At 36.8% G+C, this 25,409-nt stretch overlaps 1 protein-coding gene across 7 annotated transcripts in view; it reads right to left on the reverse strand.

Annotated features, from left to right (window-relative positions):
• The window catches only part of MYO9A (myosin IXA), a 286,549-nt gene that overhangs the window by 229,872 nt on the left and 31,268 nt on the right, over nt 1–25,409 (reverse strand). For 5 of the 7 annotated variants that reach the window (XM_068554866.1, XM_068554884.1, XM_068554874.1 and 2 more), the window contains exon 2: nt 193–1,106. In XM_068554866.1, coding sequence (XP_068410967.1) covers nt 193–1,032 — 840 coding nt within the window. In that variant the 5' untranslated portion in view covers nt 1,033–1,106. Of the gene's footprint in view, nt 1–192; nt 1,107–6,378; nt 6,494–25,409 lie in introns of all 7 variants that reach the window. The other 2 variants (XM_068554844.1, XM_068554851.1) reach the window with 2 other exon arrangements.

The raw sequence follows: 25,409 nt of genomic DNA on the forward strand, positions 1-25,409 counted from the left end.
AAATATTGCCACTGTCACACCTTTCAATCTTCCACACTGCTTTTTTTTGCTTTCCTATCTTCCAGTTTTCCTTGGTAACTAAAAATGATGTCTATACTTCTATTTAGTTTCATTTCGTTTTCTCACATCTAACAAATTTTAATTTTTTTAAAGATATGTTTAAGAGTAAGAAAAGTATTTCTACACACTTACCTCAAGTACTGGTCCAGCTCCAAGAATAATTTGTTCCACTCCACTGGCAAATCCTTTCTGACTGAGGGCAGTAAGGTGATGAATAAGAAAGTTTGTGCTTTGAGTCTTCCCAGAACCACTCTCTCCTGAAATCACGATGCACTGATTCCTTTTGCGCTGAAGCATGGCATGATAAGCTACATCAGCCACAGCATAAATGTGAGGCTCAAGTTTTCCCAATTGGTGGTTATCATACATTTTGACGTATTTGGGGTTATAAATAGGAAGAAACTTGAATGGGTTAATAGCTATTAGAATACTGCCAACATAGGTGTAAATTTTTTCATGCTTAAAGCGATTTCGTAGGTTTTCTAAGAGAGTTTTCTCATTCAAATCAGGTAAGCTACATAAATCATCAAAGTCTTTTTGTTGAGGCTGTGGAAGAAAACCCCGTTCCATCATCCTGCGACGTTCTTCTGTTACCCGTAGCCATGACTGAAGACTACCATAATGGATTGATCCATCAAGGTTTTTTTCTCTCAGAAGAAAACGGTAGTCCTCTCCACTCAAGCGATTTTCCAGAGCCATTCGGGGCCACAACATCATTCGCTGAACTGGACAGTCTGTTGGATTGAGTATCCATTCTTCTCCACCAAATTCTTTTACCTCTGCTAGAACATAACATTTTGTTTTGTCAAGATGAAGTCTGTTTATAAGAGAGTCAATCACCTCAGCAGCCGTGGAGTTTTTTCTGGCAGGAATTGGACAGTAGATTGTCCCTTCTGAAATTGTCCCAGGATATATACGTAATGTATGTTCATTATCCTCAAAGCGTCGTCTTCCTCCATCATTTATATTCATATTGGATCCTGTCCCATCAGCATGGATAGTATGTGTTCAAGACTGCACAAATCATTTTCGTGGCAAAAGAACTGCTGCAACATAAAAGATGTGAAACATTAAGAAGTCACATTACACAGTCACTGTTTTCTGAAGCTCAAAAAAAGAGGCTTAACAATCAAGTTGATTACATCTTTTAGGACAAAAAATCTTAACTCTTCTCTTAGTATAAGGACGGTTCTTGAAGACAGTCTCGTTGAGATCACATAATATCTCATATTATTGTCCAAATCTGCACACTTCCTAAAACAGCCAAAATTTTTTCAGTCTTTTGTTATATTAATAATTCAAAACCCAAAGAATAAAAATAAAAATTAATTTGTCCTCTACTATCTTGAATGTTTCTAAGGTACCTGGGAATAGAATCAAGTTCTTTCTTTATATATGAAAAGAGCCTCATTGAAGACTGGCTTAAGATGAACAGAACAGTCACACAAATCTAATCACCCCACACCCAAAAGCTCTTAAAGTTAAAGCAAAACCGAGAAAGAGTGCATCAATAGAGCAAAAATTTGTGAAATTAGAAACAGCAAGAAGATGAGCTCAGATAAACAGAAATTAAACTAGATGAAGTTATAACCAAGAAAACAATGAGAGAAACCTGCTATAGAAGAGACATATTTTCAAGGACTTCTGGACTCTGTCTCCCTTAAGGTGAAGATGTAAAGGGAGCAACAAAATTGATCCTGCCCCTGGCTTGCTGAACAAAGCTGACAAAATGATACAACTAGGCACCATTACAAATTTTATTCAACCTTCCCTTTTCCTTCAATGCTGCCTTTTTATCTAACTTTATTTCATTTCTTACAAGTATTCTGCATACCCTCCAATTTTCTCAAACCCCACATATCACACCTCTAAAAGAATGATTTCAACTTTTATGCCTAACTGAGAAAACAGTGATTTCTTTTAAATGACTTCTCCAACTCAAAATGTATTCCTATTTTCATCTCATCTCTGTTCTTCCATTTCTGTCTACAGAGAAAATGTTCCAGATCCTTCCCATTTCTTAGCATCTCCAACAGTATCTTGCCCCATCAAAAAACAGCTCCCATATGCTATCCATCTTTCCCTTTTCACTTATTGCATCCTTTAACATATAGATGCTGTTATTTTTTTAAAAAAGAAAAATACCTTCAGTTGCTTCTCTCGTACTACTACACTACTTTTGTCAAAGTCCTCTCTAATGAAGGTACTCTGTTTACCTTCTTCCTAGATGTTCTTTCAAAAGCAGAGAATACTACAGAACATATAAAAAGCAGCCATAAATCTACTACCCAAATTCACCATTTGAAAACTGCTGTAATCGCTCCAGATTATTTTATAAACAAACAAAATATTAGAGAGATAATTAAAGCTCCTTCCTTTGCTCTGCAGAGGTAACCATTATCCTGAGGTTGGTATTATTCCCATACATGCTTTTATATTTTTACTACATATGTGGGTCCCCATAAATTATAGGTAGTATTGTTTCCAATTTTTAAGCTTTAAAAAAAATGCTATACCAAATAGTCTGCATCTCACTATAACTTAACATTGTCTTTTCTATTTATAAATGCTGATACATGTAACGTTCATTAATTGCCAAGCAATATGACATGGTATGTTGGCTCATTAACTGTAACAAATGTACCACTCTAGTGGGAGATGCTGATAATGGGTGAGGCTATGCATATGTGGGGGCAGGCAGGGGATGTACGGGAAATCTCTGTACTTTCCACTCAATTTTGCTGTGAACCTAAAACTGTCCTAAAAAATAAAGTCTATTTTTCAAAAACTCCCATTGTATGCTTATACTACAATTTATCAATCTACTATTAATTAAACCACAATTTATCAATCTACTACACTAAATCCTTCCACTGAACGCTTAAAATGTTTCCAGTATTACACTGTTAAAGCAATGCTGCAATTCTCATACATGTCTCTTCATGTACCTTTGCTAGAATTTCTCTGGACTGTAGACCTAAGAGTGAAATTGCTGGACCTTAAGCACCTTCAACTTTACTAGATATTAACAAAATGCTCTCCAAAGCAGTTGTACCAACTATTTCACAGCCGGTGTAGGAAGAGCTCATGTTTCTCTGCCTCCTTACCAAAAGTCAGTATTGTCAGACTTGAGTTTGTGCCAATGTAAGAAATGTAAAAAGGTATTTCATTACTTCAATTTGTATTTCCTTCATGACTAGTAAGGAGGGGCAACACTTATCCTATCATTTGCCATTGGGGCTATGATTGTTTATTCATTTTCCCCTTTTGACTTGTCTTTTCCGTATTAATTTGAATGATTTTTCATATAGCCTGGATATTAATCAATTTCAGCTGAATGAGTGACAAATATCTCCTACCATTCTGTAGCTTATCTTTCTATTTTGTTCATATTGCCTTTTGTTGTAGAGAAGTTTTATTTTTAATAAATTTATCAATACTTTACAGGTTATTATTTCTTTTTTAAGAAGCAACATTAACAACAATTGCAGTTAACTCTTATTATGTGCTTATTTGTACTAGTCATTTTTCTAAGCATTGCACATGGATCATTTAATCCTCACAATTCCTCCCTCAGGATTGTTTTTATCATCATCATCCTCATTTTACAAATGAGAAAACAGAGAAATTTTACAGAACTTGACCAAATGTAATAAAGATGAGATTTGAAGCAGGCAGTCTGGCTCTAAAACCTACATACTATTATCTCCTGGTATCGTTTTTTAAAATCCTCCTTTATCCTAAGGATATGAAGTTATTATCTTATATTTTCTTCTAAAAGGCCTAAATTTTGTTTTTCTTATGTAGGTCTCTTAACGCATACAGAACTTATTTTCATGTATGCTGTGAGATAGGGCTTGTAATTATTTTCAAGTCAATTCAGATTAGCAACTGAACCAGCATCACAATGAAGAATCTAATCTTTCCCCACTGACTTATAATGCCACCTCTGTCATGTGGCAAATTCCAGATAAGTTATCAATCTGTTCAGGGCTCTGTACTGTTTCCCACTAGTCTACTTATCCATCAATAAGCCTGTCTTACCTATTACTGCTCTATTATAAGTTTTGATACCTGGAGGGCATATCACCTCAATTTGTTCCTCTTTAATGTTACTTTGGTTATGTTCTATAAAAATTTTAAGATCAGCATATCAACTACAATGAAAAAACCTTTTGGCGTTTTGATGGACATTGCAATGACTTTACAGATTAATACTGGAAAAAACTGACATCCTACTGACTTCCCATTCATGAACACCATGTGTTGTTTTTAATCACACTGTTTTCACTTCTAAGGTTTCTGTCATTTTCATATAGTTTTAAGAGATACTACTCACCTCCTTGAAAATCCTAAATAACATATAATCTGATATTTTTCAGACTCATATTTTAATGTCATCAGCGTGAACTGCTCTTCTGATTGTTGATTTTATTTCATGTTTCTCAGCATTAGATGACTTAATTTGTTTGAGAACTTAGCTTTAGAGGTGAACTTTTTGATGGAAGACTTTTGTTTTTCATACCAGCATTTACTAAGAACCCACTATTTACTACTTTTTTTAAACAAAGCCACAATACCATTAATCACACCTTTAAAGATTAATATTTTTTAATACGACTGGTCAGTGTGTGATTTCCCCAGTTATCTCATAAATATTTTTCTTACAGTTGGCCTATTCAAATCAGGAGATCTGCCCTGCAGTAACAGTAAGGATATGCTTTAAGCTAGGAGGTTTCTAGCTGTAAAGCTATGTTTGTGTTCTCCTGAGTCCGTAGGTGTAAGGCCTCATATAAACTGTGGCTTCTGGCAATAGAAAGCAGCAAAGCTACTCCTTACAGTCATGCAGGCTGTGCTGGGTACTATTTCAGGAGATGCACTGCATAACTGCAGTCTGATCTAAAAGGTGAATAATATGGCAGCCCCAGGGGACTTCCCTGGCGGTCCAGTGGTTAAGAATCCGTGCTCTCAATGCAGGGGACACAGGTTCAATACCTGGTCGGGGAACTAAGATCTTGCATGCCGCACGGCACGGCCAAAAAAAAAAGGCACCCCCAGAGCTAAACTCAGAAATACCTTTTTCAATAGAGGAGCCCTACCTACCCTGGCCCTTGGTTACCAACAATGAGCCCAATTCCAATGACACTTCCACATTATCTCAGAGGCCAAAACCTCAGATGCTTTCCCTGCAAGCTCCCAGACATAAGCCACAGTCACTGCTTTGTGTTCTATTCTCTTTCCAAAATAGAAATGTTTACCTTTTTGAGCCCCATTTATGTCAATTCAGTTTTCTCTTTTTGTTAGTTTATCAGTCTTTGCTTTGTGTTTACAAAGAAGGGGTTGCCTCAAAATATCACTCGCAGGGAATTCCCTGGCAGTCCAGTGGTTAGGACTCCGAGCTCCCACTGCAGGGGGCCCCAGTTCGATCCCTGGTTGGGGAACTAAGATCCCGCAAGCTGCTCAGCGTGGCCAAAAAAAAAAAAAAGAATTAAAAAAAAAAATCACTCTTAAATACATCTTGACAGCAATCCGTGAGTGTTTATCAGAATCATCTAGGGAACATTTTAAAAATATACATTTCTAGGTCCAATAATGGTTCTGAGGTTGGGACAACTAGGCAATTCTTTTGTTGCTGGTCCAGAGAATAGCATTTGGGAATCAGTGGTCTGTATATCCACTTTCCACTCCCTTACCACTCTTTCCACATAGCAAGCTACTGCCAATGTTCTTTAAAAACGTCACCAATTACCATAAGGTTGCCAAATCCAAAGGTCTCTTCTCAAGCCTCATCTTAACACACCACACTGTAGCATCTGACTAATGTGGCCACCTTCTCATTCTTAAAACAGCCCTCACATGACAATTCTTTTTCTTGTAATCTTCCTGATAGATTGATTCTTTTTCTGAATCACTCTTACAGTTCCTCTTCCACTACCTCACTTTAAAGATAAAAATATTCTCCCAGTTTCTGGTCTCAACCCAGTGCTCATCTATCTGGATGATAACATGCTAATCTTCTATAATTTATACTGTTTCCTATTACCTATGGATGCTTTTGCACTACAGTGGCAGAACTGAGCAGTTATGACAGAGACCATATAGTCCACAAAGCCAAAAATGTCTACTATGTGGCCCTTAAAAGAAAACATTTGCCAACCCCTATTCTAGGATAACCACTAAAAAAAATAGGGAAAAAGTAAAACTTCACAACTAGTAGAATGAAAATACGGCATGATAAAAAATAATCAATATAAAAGAGGGCAAGGGGGCATTTAGAACAGATGGAACAAATGGAAAGCATACTAAATACATAAGTACCTGTATTAAGCGTGAATGCTCCAGTTAAAAGACAAAGATGGTCAGAGCAGATTTTTAAAATCCACCTCTGTGCTGTTTTCAATAGACACACATGTATAATACGAGGATACAGAACCTGAAAGTTAAAAAAAAAAAAAAAAAAAAAAGCTATACCATGTAAATTCTAGCCAAAAGAAATTTGGTATAATCAAAATAACTTCAAGCAAAATGTTAAAAGAAAGTTGAGTTAAATATCTCTAAGGCCCTTTTTAGCCCTTACATACTGTAATACTAGGTTTACACCTGAGACAAAGGTCTTAGGATATCACTGGTGACCCTGAAAAGTAGAAAATAGAAAAGGAGTATAAGAAGTTAAACAGGAAGTGACAGATTGGCAAGTAGACTAGCAGGTGTTGCTCATATCTGCTATAAAAGAAAGGAGAAGAAGTATGAGTGAAATGTTTATTAGTTAGGGGGCTTGGCAGCACACCTTTATGGTTATAAATAGAATCAAGCAGAGAAAAAGGAACTGAAAACTTAAAAAAATGAAGGTCTGATGAGCCAAGGTTCTTTGGTAAGCAAGACAAAGTAAGATTTAGGTCAAAGGTAGACAGGTAACTCTCACAGAAAGAAAAAACACTTTTTCTGAAAGAATTAAAAAAAAAAAAAAAAGATGGGCTGAGGAACAGCTTTTCAGGTAAGATGTGACAAGAGTGCTTATTAGAGACTTCCCTGGCGGTCCAGTGGTTAAAACTTCACCTTCCAAAGCGGGGTGGGGGGGGGGGGGGGGGTTTGATCCCTGATTGGGGAGCTAAGATCCCACATGCCTCACAGCCAAAATACCAAAATGTAAAACAGAAGCAATACTGTTAACAAATTCAATATAAAGACTTTAAAAAAAGTGCATGTTAGCTGATCTTTATCACTAGATAGGCTATAGGAGCCCAATTTTTTTTAATATTTATTTTTTTATTTTATTTATTTGGTTGTGCTGGGTCTTGGTTGCAGCAGGCGTACTCCTTAGTTGCAGCAGGTGTGCTCCTTAGTTGCAGCTTGCAGGCTCCTTAGTTGAGGCATGCATGTGGGATCTAGTCCCTGACCAGGGATCGAACCCAGGCCCCCTGCATTGGGAGCGTGGAGTCTTAACCACTGCGCCACCAGAGAAGTCCCAACCCAATTTTAACCTATAGTACATCAATACCAACTAAAAGCCAAATTTGGTGCTGAAAGAAAAAACATCTTGTAGTATTTCAACTAAAGAAAGGGTGATGGAAAAAATGAGTCACGTATGACACACTATAGCATAGGTATATGGACATCTATCGGTTTAGTCTGCCCCATAAGTAATCTATACCTTCTTCTGGTGAAAGTACTGTGTTTTCCTTTGAAGAACTACTCCTCCTCCCTTGTCATATGACACAGTTTGAATGGACTGACCTCACCCCCCACTTAGTTGTGACCCAGGCCCAGCCAATCAGTTTATTCCATTCCCCCTAGTGACAGTGGCTGCTTACTGAGATTCCCTACTGGAAATTTGCTGTTAACTATTAGGAAAGAAGCATTTTTTTTTCGCTACTAGGGCTGCTAATCTAGAAAAATGTAAATCTAGAGCTATCGGCAGTTATCTTCTCTGAATGCATAGAAGAAGCCTCTCTGCAGTAAAAGTAATGAACTAACTCAACACACAGCAAAACCGTATCAACACTGAGCCACTGAATCCAGCTGTGCCTCAGATAAACTCAACCACTGAACCTCTTGTTAAGTGTGCCAATCAATTCCTTTTTATTCCCTGAGCCACTCTGAGTTGGGTTTTTCTGTTCTCTGTCAACAAAAGAACCCACTACAACAGGTTTAGTATAATATCCTTTGATGATATAGGCATCCCTTGTTACACAAATTCCTCATATCCAAAATCTCACAATCTAAACTCAGGAACCAAATATATTTGAATACGCTTTTGGATACTTCCTTCACTATCACGCTATTTGCTATCCACTTGCATAACCAAATAAATTCAAATAAGGCAGTACCCCCGCCCCCGGGCATCCAAATCCACTATCAAAACTGAAGAATTAAACAGATTTAGATAGCGAAGGATACTTGCAATGCCAACCATGCAGAAATATGGCAAGGCATGTACAATATAACGTCAAATGAAAAAACATAAACTATAAAATTGTATATAAAAGTATACATATATAAAAAATGAACCACAATATTAGGCTTTGGGGAAATCGTCAAATTTTCCTTTTATAGTGTTCACCAAAATTAAGTTTGACATGCATTACTTCATTTGAGTTGAACAGCAATTCTCTGAGACAGGAAACAAACTATTACCTTTCAAAATAGAAAATTAAGGCTTAAAGAGCAAAAAAAAAAAAAAAATCTATAAAATTGATGATAAATATTTCAAATCAGCAGAGAAAAATGGATTACTCAATAATGATGTGGGGATAAATGACTAATTTTAAAAATAAAACTATGCATATTAGGAATTACTGGCACTTATATAGCATCAGATATTGCTATATTTTTCATAAAGAAAATTATTTAATATTCTTTTTATGCCCTATCCCAAAGTAGTTATTTCAAAAGAATATGCTAACAGAGAAAAACAATGTGGTGAGACAGTTGCTGTGGTCAGTAGGGTGTGGTTCAGAATAGGCTAGCTTATGACGACATTCACTGGACTGAGTTAGAAGAGACTAATTATAGAGGAAACCTATGGTGAAGGAAACAGAGTTCGGAATACAGTGTCCTTTAAATCAGAAGTTCAGTAAAAAAAGATAAAAAGAAATAACTAAAGATTTTTAATTCAGTGTTCTGTCTTTGTGCTAATAAACCTTAATTTTCAAAAAATATGCATTGTCGGGCTTCCCTGGTGGCGCAGTGGTTGAGAATCTGCCTGCTAATGCAGGGGACACGGGTTCGAGCCCTGGTCTGGGAAGATCCCACATGCCGCAGAGCAACTAGGCCCGTGAGCCACAACTACTGAGCCTGCGCGTCTGGAGCCTGTGCTCCGCAACAAGAGAGGCCACGATAGTGAGAGGCCTGCACACCGCGATGAAGAGTGGCCCCCGCTTGCCGCAACTAGAGAAAGCCCTCGCACAGAAACGAAGACCCAACATAGCCAAAAATTAATTAATTAATTAATTAAAAAGATATATATATATATATATATATATATATATATATGCATTGTTGCTTTTACTTTTTTATCAAGTTCTCAAAGTTATTTTTCAAGAAGAAAAAAGAAGTGTCCTTTCTCTTTATACTTGCTTTATCATAGGGATCTATTTATGAATGTTAGCAAGCAGGATCGTATATTATCACTCAGTGACAAGAGAATTGGAAGGACAGAATCAGGCAAACGTATATCTGAAAAATAAAAATGCAGCTTTGTTACAGCTTCACTCAAAGCAAAAGCCTCACCAGCACATTTTGAAAGAAGAACATTCTACTATCAAGGTAGGGTCCATTTGAGAAAACATTACTGACTTGTGTACTGCTATAAATTTCATGGTGAGAGAGCTATTAAACATTTTGAACTTATTTTAGAAAAATGACTCTGGGAAAGTGGTACTCAAGAGCTAATATTCATGTTTCTTCATTTTTTAGTACTTACAACTGAAATGTTCTACAAATAAATATATTTATTACCACACTAATGTATAATCACATACAGACACACCTTGGCGATAGTGCAGTTTTCGGTTCCAGACCACCACAATAAAGTGAATATCACAATAAAGCAAGTCACAAAGATTTTTTTGGTTTCCCATTGCTATAAAAGTTATGTTTACGCTATACTATATAGTCTATTAAGTGTGCAATAGCATTATGTCTAAAAAATGTACAGACCTCAATCAAAAACTACTTTATTGCTAAAAAAAAAAAGTGCTAACCATCACTGAAGCTTTCAGCGAGTTGTAATTTTTTTGCTGGTGGAGGGTCTTCCCTCAATGCTGATGGCTGCTGATCGATCACAGTGGTAGTTTCTGAAGGTTGGGGTGACTATGGCAACTTCTTAAAATAAGACAACAATGAAGATTGCTGCATCGATTGACTTCCTTTCATGAACGATTTCTCTGAAGCATGCAATGCTGTTTGATAGCATTTTACCCACAGAACTTCTTTCAAAATTGGAGTCAATCCTCTCAAATCCTGCCTCTGCTCTATCAACTAAGTTTATGTAATATTCTGAATCCTCTGTTGTCATTTCAATAATCTTCACAGCATCTTCACCAGGAGTAGATTCCACCTCAAGAAACCACTTTCTTTTTGCTCATCCATAAGAAACAACTCCTCAGCCAATTAAGCTTTACCATGAAATTGCAGCAATTCAGTCACATCTTCAGATTCCACTTCTAATTCTCTTGCTATTTCTACCACATCTGCAATTACTTCCTCTGTTGAAGTGCTGAACCCCTCAGTCATCCATGAGGGTTGGAATCTGATTCTTCCAAACTTCTGTGTTGACATCTTCTCATGAATCACAAATGGTCTCAATAGCATCTAGAATGCTGAATCATTTCCAGAAGGTTTTCAAATGACTTTTCCCAGAACCATCAGAGGAAATCACTGTCTATGACAGCTAGAGCCTTATGAAATGTTGTTCTTAAATAATAAGACTTGAAAGTCACAATTACACCTTGATCTGCAGAATGGACGTTGTGTAGGGGGCACGAAAACAACATTAATCTCATACATCCCTATCAGAGCTCTTAGATGACCAGGTGCATTGTCAGTGAGCAGTAATATTTTGAAAAGAATCTTTTTTTCTGAGCAGGTCTCAACAGTGGGCTTCAAATATTCAGTAAACCATGTTATAACCAGATGTGACAGCATCTAGCCTTCGTTGTTCCATTTTAGAGAACAGGCAGAGTAGATTTAGCATAATTCTCAAAGGCCCCAGGATTTCTGGAATGGTAAATAAGCACTGGGCTTCAACTTCAAGTCACCAGCTGCATTAACCCTTAACGAGAGTCAGCCTGTCCTTTGAAAACAGGCATTGACTTCTCCTCTCTAGCTATGAAAGTTCTAGATGGCATCTTCTTCCAACAGAAGGCTATTTCATCTACATTGAAAATCTGTTGTTTAGCATAGCGACCTTCATTAATTACCTTCGCTAGATTTTCTGGATAACTTGGTGCAAATTCTATATGAGCACTTGCTGCTTTGCCTTGCACTTTTATGTTATGGAGACAGCTTCTTTTCTTAAACCTCATGAACCAACCTCTGCTAGCTTCAAACTTTTCTTCTGCTGCTTCCTCACCTCTCTTAGCCTTCATAGAATTGAAGAGAGTTAGGGCCTTGCTCTGGATTGGCCTTTGGCTTAAAGGAACTGTAACTGGTTTGATCTTCTATCCATACCACTAAAACTTTCTCCATATCAGCAATAAGGCTATTTTGCTTTCTTATTCGTGATGTTTACTGGAGTAGCACTTTTAATTTCCTTCAAGAACTTTTCCTTTGCAATCGCAACTTGGCTAACTGGCACAAGAGGCTTAGCTTTCAGCCTATCTCAGCTTTTCGACATCCCTTCCTCGCTTAGCTTAGTCATTTCTAGCTCTTGATTTAAAGTGAGAGACACGCGACCCTGCCTTTCACTTGAACACTTAGAAGCTACTGTAGGGCTATTTAATTGGCGTAATTTCAATATTTTTATATCTCAGGGAATCGGGAGGCCTGAGGAGAGGAAAAGAGACGGGGGGGAATGTCCAGTCGGTGAAGCAGCCAGAACACATACAACATATGCCGATTAGTTCATAGTCTTGTGTGGGCGTGGTTGTGGCACCCCAAAACAATTACAATAGTGACATCAAAGGTCACTGATCGCAGAGCACCATAACAAATACAGTAATAATGAAAGTTTGAAATATTGAGAGAATTACCAAAATGTGACTCAGAGACACAAAGTGAGCACACGCTGTTGCAAAAACGGTGCCAATAAACTTGCTTGAATGCAGTGGCCACTTCAATTTGTAAAACATTCAGTATCTGTGAAGCACAATAAAGCAAAGTGCCATAAAATTAGGTATGTATGTATATAAACATACATGTAACTTATTTAGATATGCAAATATTTGTATTTTTAAACTATGCAAACTATGTGTTTTGTAATGATTTTTTCTTCCAAAGGTCCCCAAATACTCTTTTTACAAACCCATTTCTTCCTCTTCCTGGGCACTCAGCTAGACTTTATTTCCCAACCTTCCTTGCAGTTAGTTACATGTGACCATGTGATCAAGTCCCATGCCAATGATATGTGGGCAGGGGTAATGTACATCCCCTCCAAGCTGAGCCAATAAAAGCCCCTAAAAAAAAGGTCTGCCTTTCCTTGTCTGGAAAGGATCCAGGAAAAAGCTCTAAGATCCTAAGGGACACAGAGCCAATAGATGGAAGGACCCCGGGTTCCCCATGACCACATGGAAAAGAGTACCCACCATCACCCCAACCCCATTCACCTATATTGGATTGTGAAGTAAATAATAAATAAAATTTTATTGCATAGAGCCACAGATATTTGGAGGTTGTTTAGTTACAGTAGTTAGCCTACCCTAACTAATGCCTTACCTTTAAATTTTTCCAACCCCTTCCCTATAAGGAATTCTGTAAGGAAATCCCTCTTAGATTCAATCCATCAATAATTACTATTGGTCTGCCTTTCAAATATATCCTGAATCTAACCAGTTTTTACCATTTCTATCTCTATCACCTAGTTCAAGCCCATTATCATTCTCTCATCTGAGTTACTTAAAGTGTGACATCCTTGCTTCTATGATTGCTCCACTACAGTCTGTTTTATACACAACAGAACAGGCAGTAGTCACCCTTTTTAAAGGTAAATCAGATCTTGCCACTCTCCTATTCAAAACCTTGAATGACTCTCCGTAACACAATTAAATAAAATTGAAACTTCTATCTTTCCCTCACTCCACTTCAATCTAGCCTCACTGGTCTTTTTCCTGTGTTTAAGCTTATACCTGCTTCAGGACCTCTACGCTTCCTTCTTGTTCTCTCTGCCTGGACCTTCCTTCATATCACTGAGGTCTCTGCTCAAATGCCAGCTCCTCAGAGAGGCTTTTCTTTACTACCTTATCTAAAATAACCCTCTTTCCCCACTCTATTGTCCTTGCCCTGATTTATTTTTAATCAGAGGACTTGATGCACTACCTAGAATTATATTATTTATTTGTATTTTTGTTTACTGTCTGATTTCCCCATTAAAGGGAAAAGACTTGCCTTTTTCATCATAGGTATCCACATCTCAAAAATATATTTGTTAAAGGAATAAACGAATTCAAATCCACATTAATCCACGTATTTTACCAATCATCTTTAATGCTTAAAGTAGTTATTTTATTAAACTTCACTGTAGCTTTTTCCTACTGACTTTCTCATCTGTTTTCATGTATATACACCACTTTGACTTCTTTGAGAGCTATTTTCAACAACAATTTGACAGGTGTGGCTTTAAAAATGAGCAAGTAATCAAAGTCCTTTCCTAAGGAGGTAATCAATGTTGCTGATACAGTAAGCATGGCCAGCAACAATATATATAGAAGAGTGGCTCTTATGAAAATATCCAAATGGCCAATAAAGAACTCAACATCTGTGGTAGATTAGATTATTGTTCAAAATATCAATATTTTTTGGAAAAAATGTTGTTCAAAAATATTCACTACCTACCTTCACTGTCCTCTGGAGAAGTATACCTCCCCATCCCCTGAATTTAGGCTAAGACACATGACAATTTAGAGTGGGACGTCAACAGACATGATATAAACGAAGTCTTGAAATACGTGTGGTAAGCTAGATGAGCCTTCTTGCCCTTTGTACCACCACGAGAACATGCCTCAACTAGCCTACTAGTCCCAGTAAGAAGATGGGATACACAGGGCAAAGCTATCCCAGCTGACCCACAAAATCATGACCAACAAATAAATACTTATTGTTGTACATCACTGGCAATTTTCAGGTTGTTTATTAAGCAGTAATAGTTGACTAATACAGTATCATTAGTCATCAGAGAAATGCAAATCAAAATCACAATGGAATACTCCAAACGTCATCAAAATGGATTATGTCCACTAAAAGATCTGTACAAGAATGTTCACTGCCACTTCATTCGTAAAATAGCCCCCCAAATGAAAACAATCAAAATGTTCATCAACAATAAAATAAATGGAATACAATACAGCATTAAAAAAGAACAAATTGCTGATATAACGTGAACTCACAGACATAACGTTGAGTGAAAAACAAGCCAGATACTAAAAGATACATACTAAATTATGCCATTTATATGAAGTTCACAAACAGACAAAATAAATCTATGGTTATAAACTTCAGAAGCATGATTCTCTTTAGGGGAGAAGGAGTTTTGGAGGCAGGGCACGAAAACAAGCCTTATGGAGTTTTATAAACATTCTATATCTTGATTTAGATGGTACATAAGCAGGAATATACATATAATTTTTAAACTGTGATCACTGAATATTTGTGCACTTGCTATATGTTACATCTCAATAAAAAAAGAGGAAAGGGACTTCCCTGGTGGTGCAGTGATTAAGAATCCGCCTGCCAACGCAGGGGACATGGGTTTGAGCCCTGGTCCGTGAAGATCCCAGATGCCGCGGAGCAACTAAGCCCACGCACCACAACTACTGAGCCTGCACTCTAGAGCCGGCAAGCCACAACTACTAAGCCCACGTGCCACAACTACTGAAGCCTGCATGCCTAGAGCCCATGCTCCTCAACAAGAGAAACCACCACAATGACAATCCCACGCACCGCAACGAAGAGTAGCCCCTGCTTACTGGAACTAGAGAAAGCCCGTGCGCAGCAACGAAGACCCAACACAGCCAAAAATAAATAAAATTTAAAAAAAAAAAGAGGAAAAACTTTAGCATAACTAATGAGATTGGTTATTTGAAGTTAAAATGGTATTCCATGTAATAAATATCAGTCTGATATTGCAGTTATTACTGATGAGTTAATGATGTCTCAAAATTACACTTACCATAATCTCTAAATACCTTGAGGAAGTGGAAAATTAGCATCTAAATATTATTCCAAAGATTTTTTTTTTATTGAAGTATAGTTGATTTAAAATATTATATTAGTTTCAGGCATATAACATAGTGATTCAACATTTTTATAGTTAAAATTATTATATGATAATAGCTATATGTCCCTGTGCTGTACAATATATCCTTGTCGCTTATTTTATTTATTTTGCCCCACCACACAGCATGCAGGATCTTAGCTCCCCCTGGCCAGGGATCAAACCCGTGCCCCTGCATTGGAAGTGCAGGTTCTTAACCACTGGACCGCCAGGGAAGTCCCAATGTTTATTTATTTTATACACAGTAGTTTGTATCTCTTAATCCCATACCTCTATCTTCCTCCCATCCACCATGGTAACCGCTAGAAGTTCTCTATATCTGTTGAGTCTGTTCCTGTTTTGTTATATACATCCGTTTGTTTTATTTTTTAGATCCCACATATAAGTGATAACATAAAGTACTGTCTTTCTCTGTCTGACTTATTTCACTAAACATAATACCCTCTAGGTCCATCCACACTGTTGCTAACGCCAGCATTTCATTCTCTTTCATGACTGAGTAATATTCCATCGTATATATAAACCACATCTTCTTTAGCCATTCATCTGTTGACAGACACTTAGGTTGCTTCCACAACTTGGCTATTGTAAATAATACTGCTATGAACATTGGGATGCATGTATCTTTTCAAATTAGTGTTTTCATTTTCTTTGTATATATACCCAGGAGTGAAACTGCTGGATCATAAGGCAGTTTTTTTTTTAGTTTTTTGAGGATCCTCCATACTGTTTTCCAAAGTGGCTGCACCAATTTACAATCCCACCACAGTGCACTAGGGTTCCCTTTACTCCACATCCTTGCCAACATTTACAGACTTTATTATTATTATTATTATTTTGGCTGCGTTGGGTCTTCATTGCTGTGTGCAGGCTTTCTCTAGTTGCGGTGAGTGGGGACTACTCTTCCTTGGGGTGCGCGGGCTTCTCATTGCGGTTGTTTCTCTTGTTGTGGTGCACAGGCTCTAGGCATGCGGGCTTCAGTAGTTGTGGCACACAGGCTCAGTAGTTGTGGCTCGCGGACTCCGGGCCACAGGCTCAGTAGTTGTGGCGCACGGGCTTAGTTGCGCCATGGCATGTGGGATCTTCCCAGACCAGGGCTCAAACCTGTGTCCTCTGCATTGGCAGGTGGATTCTTAACCACTGCGCCACCAGGGAAGTCCTATAGACTTTTTGATGATAGTTATTTTCACAGGTAGGAGGTGGCACCTCATTGTCTTTTTTAAAATTTTTTAATTAATTTTTATTGGAGTATGTTTGCTTTACAATGTTGTATTAGTTTCTGCTGTACAGCAAAGTGAATCAGTTATACATATCTCATTGTGGTTTTGATTTGCATTTCTCTAATGATTAGCAATGTTGAGCATTTTTTTCATTTGCCTCTTGGACATCTGTATATCTTCTTTGGAAAAATGTCTATTCAGGTCTTCTGCCCCTTTTTTAATCGAGTTGTTTGTTTTTTTGGTATTGAGTTATATGAACTGTTTATATACTTTGGTTATTAACCCCTCATCAGTCATATCATCTGCAAACATTTTGTCCCATTCAGTAGGTTGTCTTTTCATTTTATCAATGATTTCCTTTGCTATGCAAAAGCTTTTAAGTTTAATTAGGTCCCATTTGTTTGTTTTTGCTTTTGTTTCTTTTGCCTTAGGTGACAAATTCAAAACAATATTGCTATGATTCATGTCAAAGAGTGTTCTGCTTATGTTCTCTTTTAGGAGTTTTATGGTTTCAGGTCTTACATTCAGGTCTTCAACCCATTTTGAGTTCATTTTTGTATATGGTGTAAGGAAATGTTCTAATTTCATTCTTTTACATGTAGCTGCCCTGCTTTCCCAGCACCACTTATCGAAGAGTCTGTCTTTTCTCCATTGTATATATTCTTGGCTCCTTTGTCGTAGATTAATTGACCATAGTGTGTGGGTTTATTTCTGGGCTCTCTATTCTGTTCCACTGATCTATGAGTCTGTTTCTGTGCCAGCACCATGTTGTTTTGATTACTGTAGCTTTGTAATATAGTCTGAAGTCTGGGCGCGTGATAACTCCAGATTTATTCTTTTTTCTCAAGATTGTTTCAGCAATTGGGCATCTCTTGTGGTTCCCAAAGATTTATTTTTTAAATGTTACATTACACTTGATGTTGAAAAACACAGGTTTGAACTGTGCAGATCCACTTACATGCAGACTTTTTTTCAATAGTAAATGCTACAGTACTATATGACCCAAAGTTGGTTGAATCCACAGAAGTGGAACCACAGATATGGAGGAATCACAGATATGGAGGGTGAACTATACCCTAGGACACGAATTTCCAACTGCACAGAGGGTCAGCACCCCTAAGCCCCATGTTATTCAAGGGTTAACTGTATTTTAAGAGTTTCAAAATAATGGACCTTTTGCCATTCTACAGGGACACCACGTGAAGACTAGACTATAACCAAAACATGAATCTTAAACAACTTAAAATCTCTCCCTCTATAAGATAAATTTCCATTCTTTGTAAAATTACATTTTTTTCTTAATACACCAACATAATATGGATGGAGTACTTACTTATGAAGCTCCTGTGCTTTATATATTTAATTAATAAAATTTCAAAACTTCTAAATCTTTATTCATTCCAATAAAAATCTTTTAAGGCTATAAAAAACGTATATTGTTTTACTCAGCAAATTTTCTACTCTATAGAAACTCCCTCAAAGTTACTCATAGTTACAAAACAATGCATAGTTTGACAGAATAACTAAGAATCCTACAATTTTTTAGAATCCTTAATGAAAACACAAAAATCCTATTTGTATATAGAAAAGAAAACTATAAGTGACTTTTTCTAGGTCATTTATGTTGAAGTTTCCTTTTACTAGGTCAATGATATTTGCCTACAAGATTATCAAATCATCTTTCCATGGTCCTCATGGAAAGAAACCTGTATTTCAAACAGCGTTCTCCCTAGGCTCCCATTCTCTAAATAAACGTATTAAGTGAACATGCATTTAGTGACTCCTATGAGCTCAGGAATGTGTTATACATCTCAACAGTTCTTCACTTCTCTGAAGTGAAATTCCGTAACATTTCCTTTATTTCATTCACAGTTTTAAGAAAAATATCTCCTCTTTATTGAGAATATATAGTTAGACACTGTGCTGTGTGTTTTATATGTATTACCTCATTTAATAAGAAATGTATGCTATTATCCTCGTTTACAGATGAAGAAACCAATTCCAGAGAGGTTATGTGATGTTCCCAAGATAATATAACCAGTACATGGATGATCTGGAGTTAGAAGCCAGGCCCCAATTTCTCAAACAATTTGCTTAGAAACTTAGCACAAATAAGAAACATGATAATAATTAATAATAATAGCAATAAACACTCACAAGGCATTTACTATGTGCTTAAATCACTTAATCCTCATGACAATCCTAATTAAATGTATACTATTATTATCCCTGTTTTACAAATCAAGAAATTGAAGCACATGGAGGTTGCCACTTGTCTAAGGTTATAGGTTAGTAAATGGCAGAGCCAAGATTTAGACCTCAGTGGTCTAGCCATAGAATTTGGGTTCTTAACTACTATGCTACTTTGCCTGTCATGAACTGCCTTATATTATAGTTGATAAGGGACATATCATATTTCCTCTATGAAATCATAAGCTTTTAGAGAACAGAGATCAAGTTTCAGCATTAGGTTTTCTCTGGCATAGGGACTGGGGTCCTAAGGAAGGCTTCTTTGCAATAGTGCTGTTTGAGCTTAGCCTTGCCAAATGAACTCCAAATGGTATATCTAATTGCTCAGTTCATATTTGGTACTCTCCCCTACTACTCTATAGGCTTGTTAAGGGCAGAGTATTTCTTTGTCTTTCTGCTACACAACGTTTAGTACCTAGTAGAAACTCAAAAAATGTTTGTTCAATAAATACGTGAAACAAAGGGCTGTACCTCATGATGCCCCATCAACAGAATCAATAATATAATAGAGGTTCATAGGCAATTATATAATTTGTGATAAAACCACTATCCAGCTGTTGAAGTAGACAGGAGAGTAGGAAAAGAATGTAATAAAGAGTAGAAACATATATTACTTACAGCCAGCAGTAAATACGGGAATAAGCAAAACAAAGAGAGACTCTGTCTTTTTCTTAATTTACATATTTACAAATTTTTATTTCTTTCAAGATATCCTTCATTTGAGCACCTCTCCCTTTGACTTTCAATGAGAATCAGATACTAGGGAAGTTCATCTACAGGTTGATCCACTTAGGAGCTCCATAGATGTCTGCATATTTTGGAGGTCTTGTTGAGAAGATATACTCAATCATTATAAAATACACATCAAAATACTGAGACTCAGCATCACTTTCCACATGCTTAAGTTTGTGCAACCAGAATTCAGCACTTATTTTGGCCTTGGAATCTTTCAACTCTACTATACTTTGTCTATGGAACACATCCTTTTGTAATATGATTTCCTCCAGGTACTTAGTGGCCTTTCAGATGTGCATACTCTCAAGTACCTGAATAGTTTCACAGGTATACTTTAAACTCAGATTTGAGTCCTCCATATTCTGAGGGGCTTTCAGAAGCAGTAGATCCTTTGAACAGACTATCTCTTCTTGTCCACTTTGAAAGAAGTCCACAGACTCTTCAGTCTTTGTCCCTACTACGTTTTTTATCTGTCCTACTTTTCTATCCTTTTAACAATGATTCTAATGTTCCTTTTATTAAGTACTGTTGCTCAATTCCTTCTTTCCAGACAACTTAGCCAACTTGCCAAAACTCTTCAACAATTAAGCACTCTGAGAACAAAAAAAAAAATTACCAAGGAAACAAATGAACAAAGTAATTTTTTATAGCTAGAAGTTCTTTTCCTGTGAAGGGCCAGATAGTAAATATTTTATGCTTTGTGGATCACATATAGCCTTTCTCACATACTCAGGTTTTTTGTGGGTTTTCTTTCACTCTTTTAAAGGTTCAGAAATGTAAAAACCATTTTTAGCTTTCAGACAATACAAAAACAGGCCACCTGCCGGATTTGGCCTGTGGGCAGTAGTTTGTCTATCATTATACTAGAGGGCTTGAGTGTGCTATTTTAGTTAGCAGTAGCACTCAGGGAGCTTCTGGGAGGTGGTAAGAAGCCTATAGGACAATGAAGGAGCCAACTATTCTAACATGTGGGAGAAACACTCCAAGCTAAGAAGAATAGGTAGTGCAAAATCAGAAACAAACTTGGCATGGCTGAGGAACAGAAAAGAGCTTAGTATGGCTGAAGTAAAGTATTCAAAGAGGAAAATGATCAGAGATGAGGTCAGAGGTAGAAAGGGACTGGATTGTATAGTACCTTGCAGTCTGGATTTTATTCTAAACGTAATAGAAAGCCTAGGGTATTGTATTGTTTTATTTTGTTTTTATACACAGGGAATGACACAAGCTGATTTATGTTTTTAAAAGATTATTCCACTTGCTTGAAAGAAAGTGGATTAGAGGAGAGAGGGAGGAAGGGGCAGAAGCAGGGAGACCAGTTAGGAGGTTGTCGTAGTAGTCCAGGCAAAAGATAATGGTTGATGGATAGAGTAGTAGCAATGGAGATAGAAAGACACAGACAGATTGGGTATGCATTCTGGACTGACTGATGGATTAGATGTGGGAGCAAAGACAACAGCCTGGTTTATCTGACTGAAAGTAACCGGGTAAACAGTGATTCTATCTACTAAAATGGGGAAAAGGGAGTAGAACAGGTTTGTTTACATTCATCTGTTGATGCTGTTTTGTTGTTGTTTGGGAGGGAGGGGGGAATATGGCTTAGATTGTCTTTGGCCATATTAACTCTAAAATACCTAGAGGATAGGCAAGTGGAAATATCATGTAAGCAATTGGATATACAAGTCTGTAAAAGAAATGAGAATAGGACTAGAGATCTGGTACTTATTAGCATATGGATGGCATCTGAAGCAACCAGACTAGATGAACTCACACACACAGACTGCAGATAGAGAAAAAGAACTATGACCAAGCCCTTTGGTCACCAATGTTTAGTGGTCCAGCAGAGAAAAAATGAGAGTCAAAAACAGAGCAGCTAATAACTTAAAAACACAGAGTAGTAACAGTAGTAGTAGTAACAGTAATAATGGTTAACCCTTAGAATACGTATTATGTGCCAAACTATTCATTTGAGTCATTAAATCTTAGAACAACTTTGTGAAGGTGAGCCCTATTATCTCCATCGTCAAATGAGGAAACTGAAGAACAGAGGATAAACAGCCTGCTCTAGATGATACATCTAAGTAGAGGAAAACCACCAGACAAATGAAGGGTCATGAAAAGAGAAGTACTTCAAGAAGCAGCACATGAAGTCAGATAAAGATAGAGAAATGACCTATGGATATGAAACCACAGAAATCATTTGTGACCATTTCTGTGTTTGATTCATGATTGTAGCTGGTTGAGTCTGGGAATGTACCTCAATTTCCTCATAGGGTTAGTGTGACAGATAAATAAGTTAACATATGAAAAGAATTTAAAACAATATCTGGCACATAATAACAGCATATAAGTTTTGGCAGGTATTATTATTATTATTGAGCATCCCAATACATACCTGTTACCCAAAGCAGGCATCTTATCTTTCCTATTATAAATCATTCATGGTTAGTAACCTATTTTTATAGTATCATCCTCTAATAATATGAATTTTTAAGACATTGTGGATATACAGGAACCACTTATTCCCAGGAGTTAAAGCTAAACCACTGCTAACCACCTGTTGGGTATGACCCTGCATTAAATCAGCATTTACCTCTAAAGACCATAAGACCTATAACAGATCAACAACTTGCAACATTTGCCTCAGATACTTTAAAGTCATTTAAGTGGCTCCTGTAACTAGGATGAATCAGAAAGTGTACCTGACTCAACCAACTGACCACTGCAATTATCAGGGTTTATGGAACATCGAAAAATCATAACCAAGTAATGCATTTGGCAACAGCCATTAGATCTACGCATACCCCCTGCTCTAGTAAATTTATTCCACAGAGCCAACCTAGTGTTTTGAAATATACACCTTAAGGGAATCTAAATTAAAATATCAGTGACAATCTCAGAAGAACTGAAAGAAGAAATTTAGATTAGGAAGAGCCACACTTTGAAGTAAACAAATACATAAACTATAGCTGGGATTAACTGTTTAGCAATGGTTCACCATGGCAATGATTTTATAGGAAAAGCTCCCTGGAGAGTTAAAGACAGCTAATGCAAAGTAGCTGTGTGACCTGGGACAAGCTATTTAATTGGCAGTATTATTCACTGCCATTTAATCATGGCAGGGGTTCACAAACTTTTTGCATAAACGGATAGACAGTAAATATGTTAAACTTTGCAGGTCGTAAGGTCTCTTTCCCAAATACTCAACTCTGCCTTTGTAGCACAAAAACAGACATAAACAGAAATGTATCCTCATAACACCTGGCTTTTACTTATAAAAGCTGAAATCCAGAAAAAAAATGAACTGATGGAAAGTTAGATTTGATTAGCCATTCCTGTCCAATTATAATAAAAAATAAACATGCTCCATATACTTTATATCATCTTCAATGGAAACACAAAGGAAGGCAAAGCTTAAGTCACTGGGACACGCCAGCAAATTTGTCGATGCTACTAAGGAGTTAATAGAACACCACTTTTTCAAACTGTGCAAATGAAGAAACTAATAAAATTTCTAACGAATTTTTAACTCAACTAATAAAATAACACCATGCTGAGGCTTCCTCTTCTAGTTAGAATATGTAAGGTCATAAGAGAGAGTCATCCCCACCATAAATTAAAGGACAAAATCTGGACAAACTAAAAGAAACAAACTAAAGAAACAAGTGACCAGTTTCAACTCTAATGCCATGGTGAGCAAAGGGGCAAACAACCCTATCAACCAGTATGATGGACTAAAATCCAGAGGAGTCCCACAAGCAGAACAAATCAACACAACCTAACAATTCTTCCCCAGGAAGGTTTCAGAGAGTATGGAGCAGCATGCATACACTTAGGGGTAGACCAGGAGGGCAGAGTGGGATCTTCTGGAGAGTGGTAAGCCAAGTGCAGGGCTGTAAAGAGATCTCTAGAATCTAGCCGTACTTAAATTCCAAGCTCTGTTGTAGGGTGGAGATCGAATCCATCCTCAAAACACTGGAAACCAAAATTAACTATGATCCAGCCCAGTTATAATTCAGTTCTATGCCAGAATGAAGACATTAGCCCTCAACCCTTTTGGTCTGTCTGAGGAGTTAGCATGCCTTTTTCCAGGAGGAAGCAGTTATAAACTTCATTCTAACTGTTCTTTCTATATATAATATTCACATGCAATAAAAATTAACGGATATTCAAAGAATCATGAAAACGTGACCAACAGGCAAGAGAAAAAATTCAAAACAAACCCACACATGACCCAGATGTGGGAGTCAGCAAAGACTTTAAAATAAATCTTATAAAGACATGTTTGAGAAAAATATGGATTTAATATATTTTGGCGGAGAAATGAAAACACTGGGGAAAAAAAAAGAGCCAAATGGAAATTCTCAAACTAAAAAAAAAAAATTCAATATCTGAAACAAAAAGTTCACTGAATAGGCTTAGCAGTAAACAAGATATAGAAAAGACCACTGAATGCAAGAAATCAATAGAAATTATCCAAACTAAAGCATAGAGAAAAAAGAACTAAACAAAAAAGTACAGGATTAGAGTCAGATATCTGTTAAGTAATATCAAACAGTCTGGAAGGAGATGAAAAAGAGAATGGGGTAGAAGACATATTTGAAAAGAAAATGGCAGAATTGTTTCAAAATGATGTAAAAATAAGTCCACAGGTCCAGAAAACTCAGCAAACCCCAAACAAAATAAATACAAAGAAAACTGCACTTAGATACATCATAGTAAAACTGCTTAAAAGCAAAAATAGGGACCTCCCTGGTGGTCCAGTGGGTAGGACTCCACACTCCCAATGCAGGGGGCCTGGGTTCAATGCCCAGGGAACTAGTCGGGGAACTAGATCCTACATGCATGCCACAACTAAGAAGCCCGCGTGCCACAACTAAGAAGTCTGCATGCTGCAACCAGAAGATCTCTCGTGCTGCAACTAAGACCCAGCGCAGCCAAAATAAATAAATTAATTAATTAATTAATTAATTAAAAGAAACCTTTAAAAAAATCAAAAATAAAGAAAAAATCTTAAAAGTATCCAAAGAAAGGACAATTTACATTCAGGTTAACAACAAGAATGACAGCTGACTTTTCACCAAAAACAATAAAAGCTAGAAGGTAACAGATAATGTATTTCAACTGCTGAAAGAAAAAAAAAAACTGTCAACCTAGAATTCTAAACCTTGCAAGAAATATCCTTTAAAGATGAAGGTTAAAATAAAGATATTTTCAGGCAAACAAAAGCTGAAAGAACTCATTACCAGCAGATATACAAGAAACACTAAAGGAATTTCTTCAGACTCAGAAGAAAATAATCTCAAATGGAAGTCTGGATCTGCAGGAAAAAAAGGAGAGTACCAGAAAATATTGGGAACAAAAAAGGTATGTCCACTTTCACCACTTCTATTCAATGCTGCACTGGAGGTAGTAGCCAGTGCCATGAAGCAAGAAAAAGAACTGAAGGCATAAAGATTGAGAAGTAAGTAAAACTATCTTTATTCTCAGATAACATGACCATACACAGAGAATCCAATTTAATTTACCATTCAAATGACACAAAGTCAATATATACAAATCAAGTAAATTCTAACTACTAATACAACATAATTGGAAAAATGAAATTAAAAAATACCATTTACAACAGAATCAAAAAACAACAAACACTTAGCAATGAAGTTAGCAAAAAGATGTGAAAGACCTCTAAAATGAAAACTATGAAACTTTGCTCAAATAAA

The sequence above is a fragment of the Eschrichtius robustus genome, chromosome 1, assembly GCF_028021215.1.
Source record: "Eschrichtius robustus isolate mEscRob2 chromosome 1, mEscRob2.pri, whole genome shotgun sequence".
Classification (NCBI taxonomy): domain Eukaryota; kingdom Metazoa; phylum Chordata; class Mammalia; order Artiodactyla; family Eschrichtiidae; genus Eschrichtius; species Eschrichtius robustus.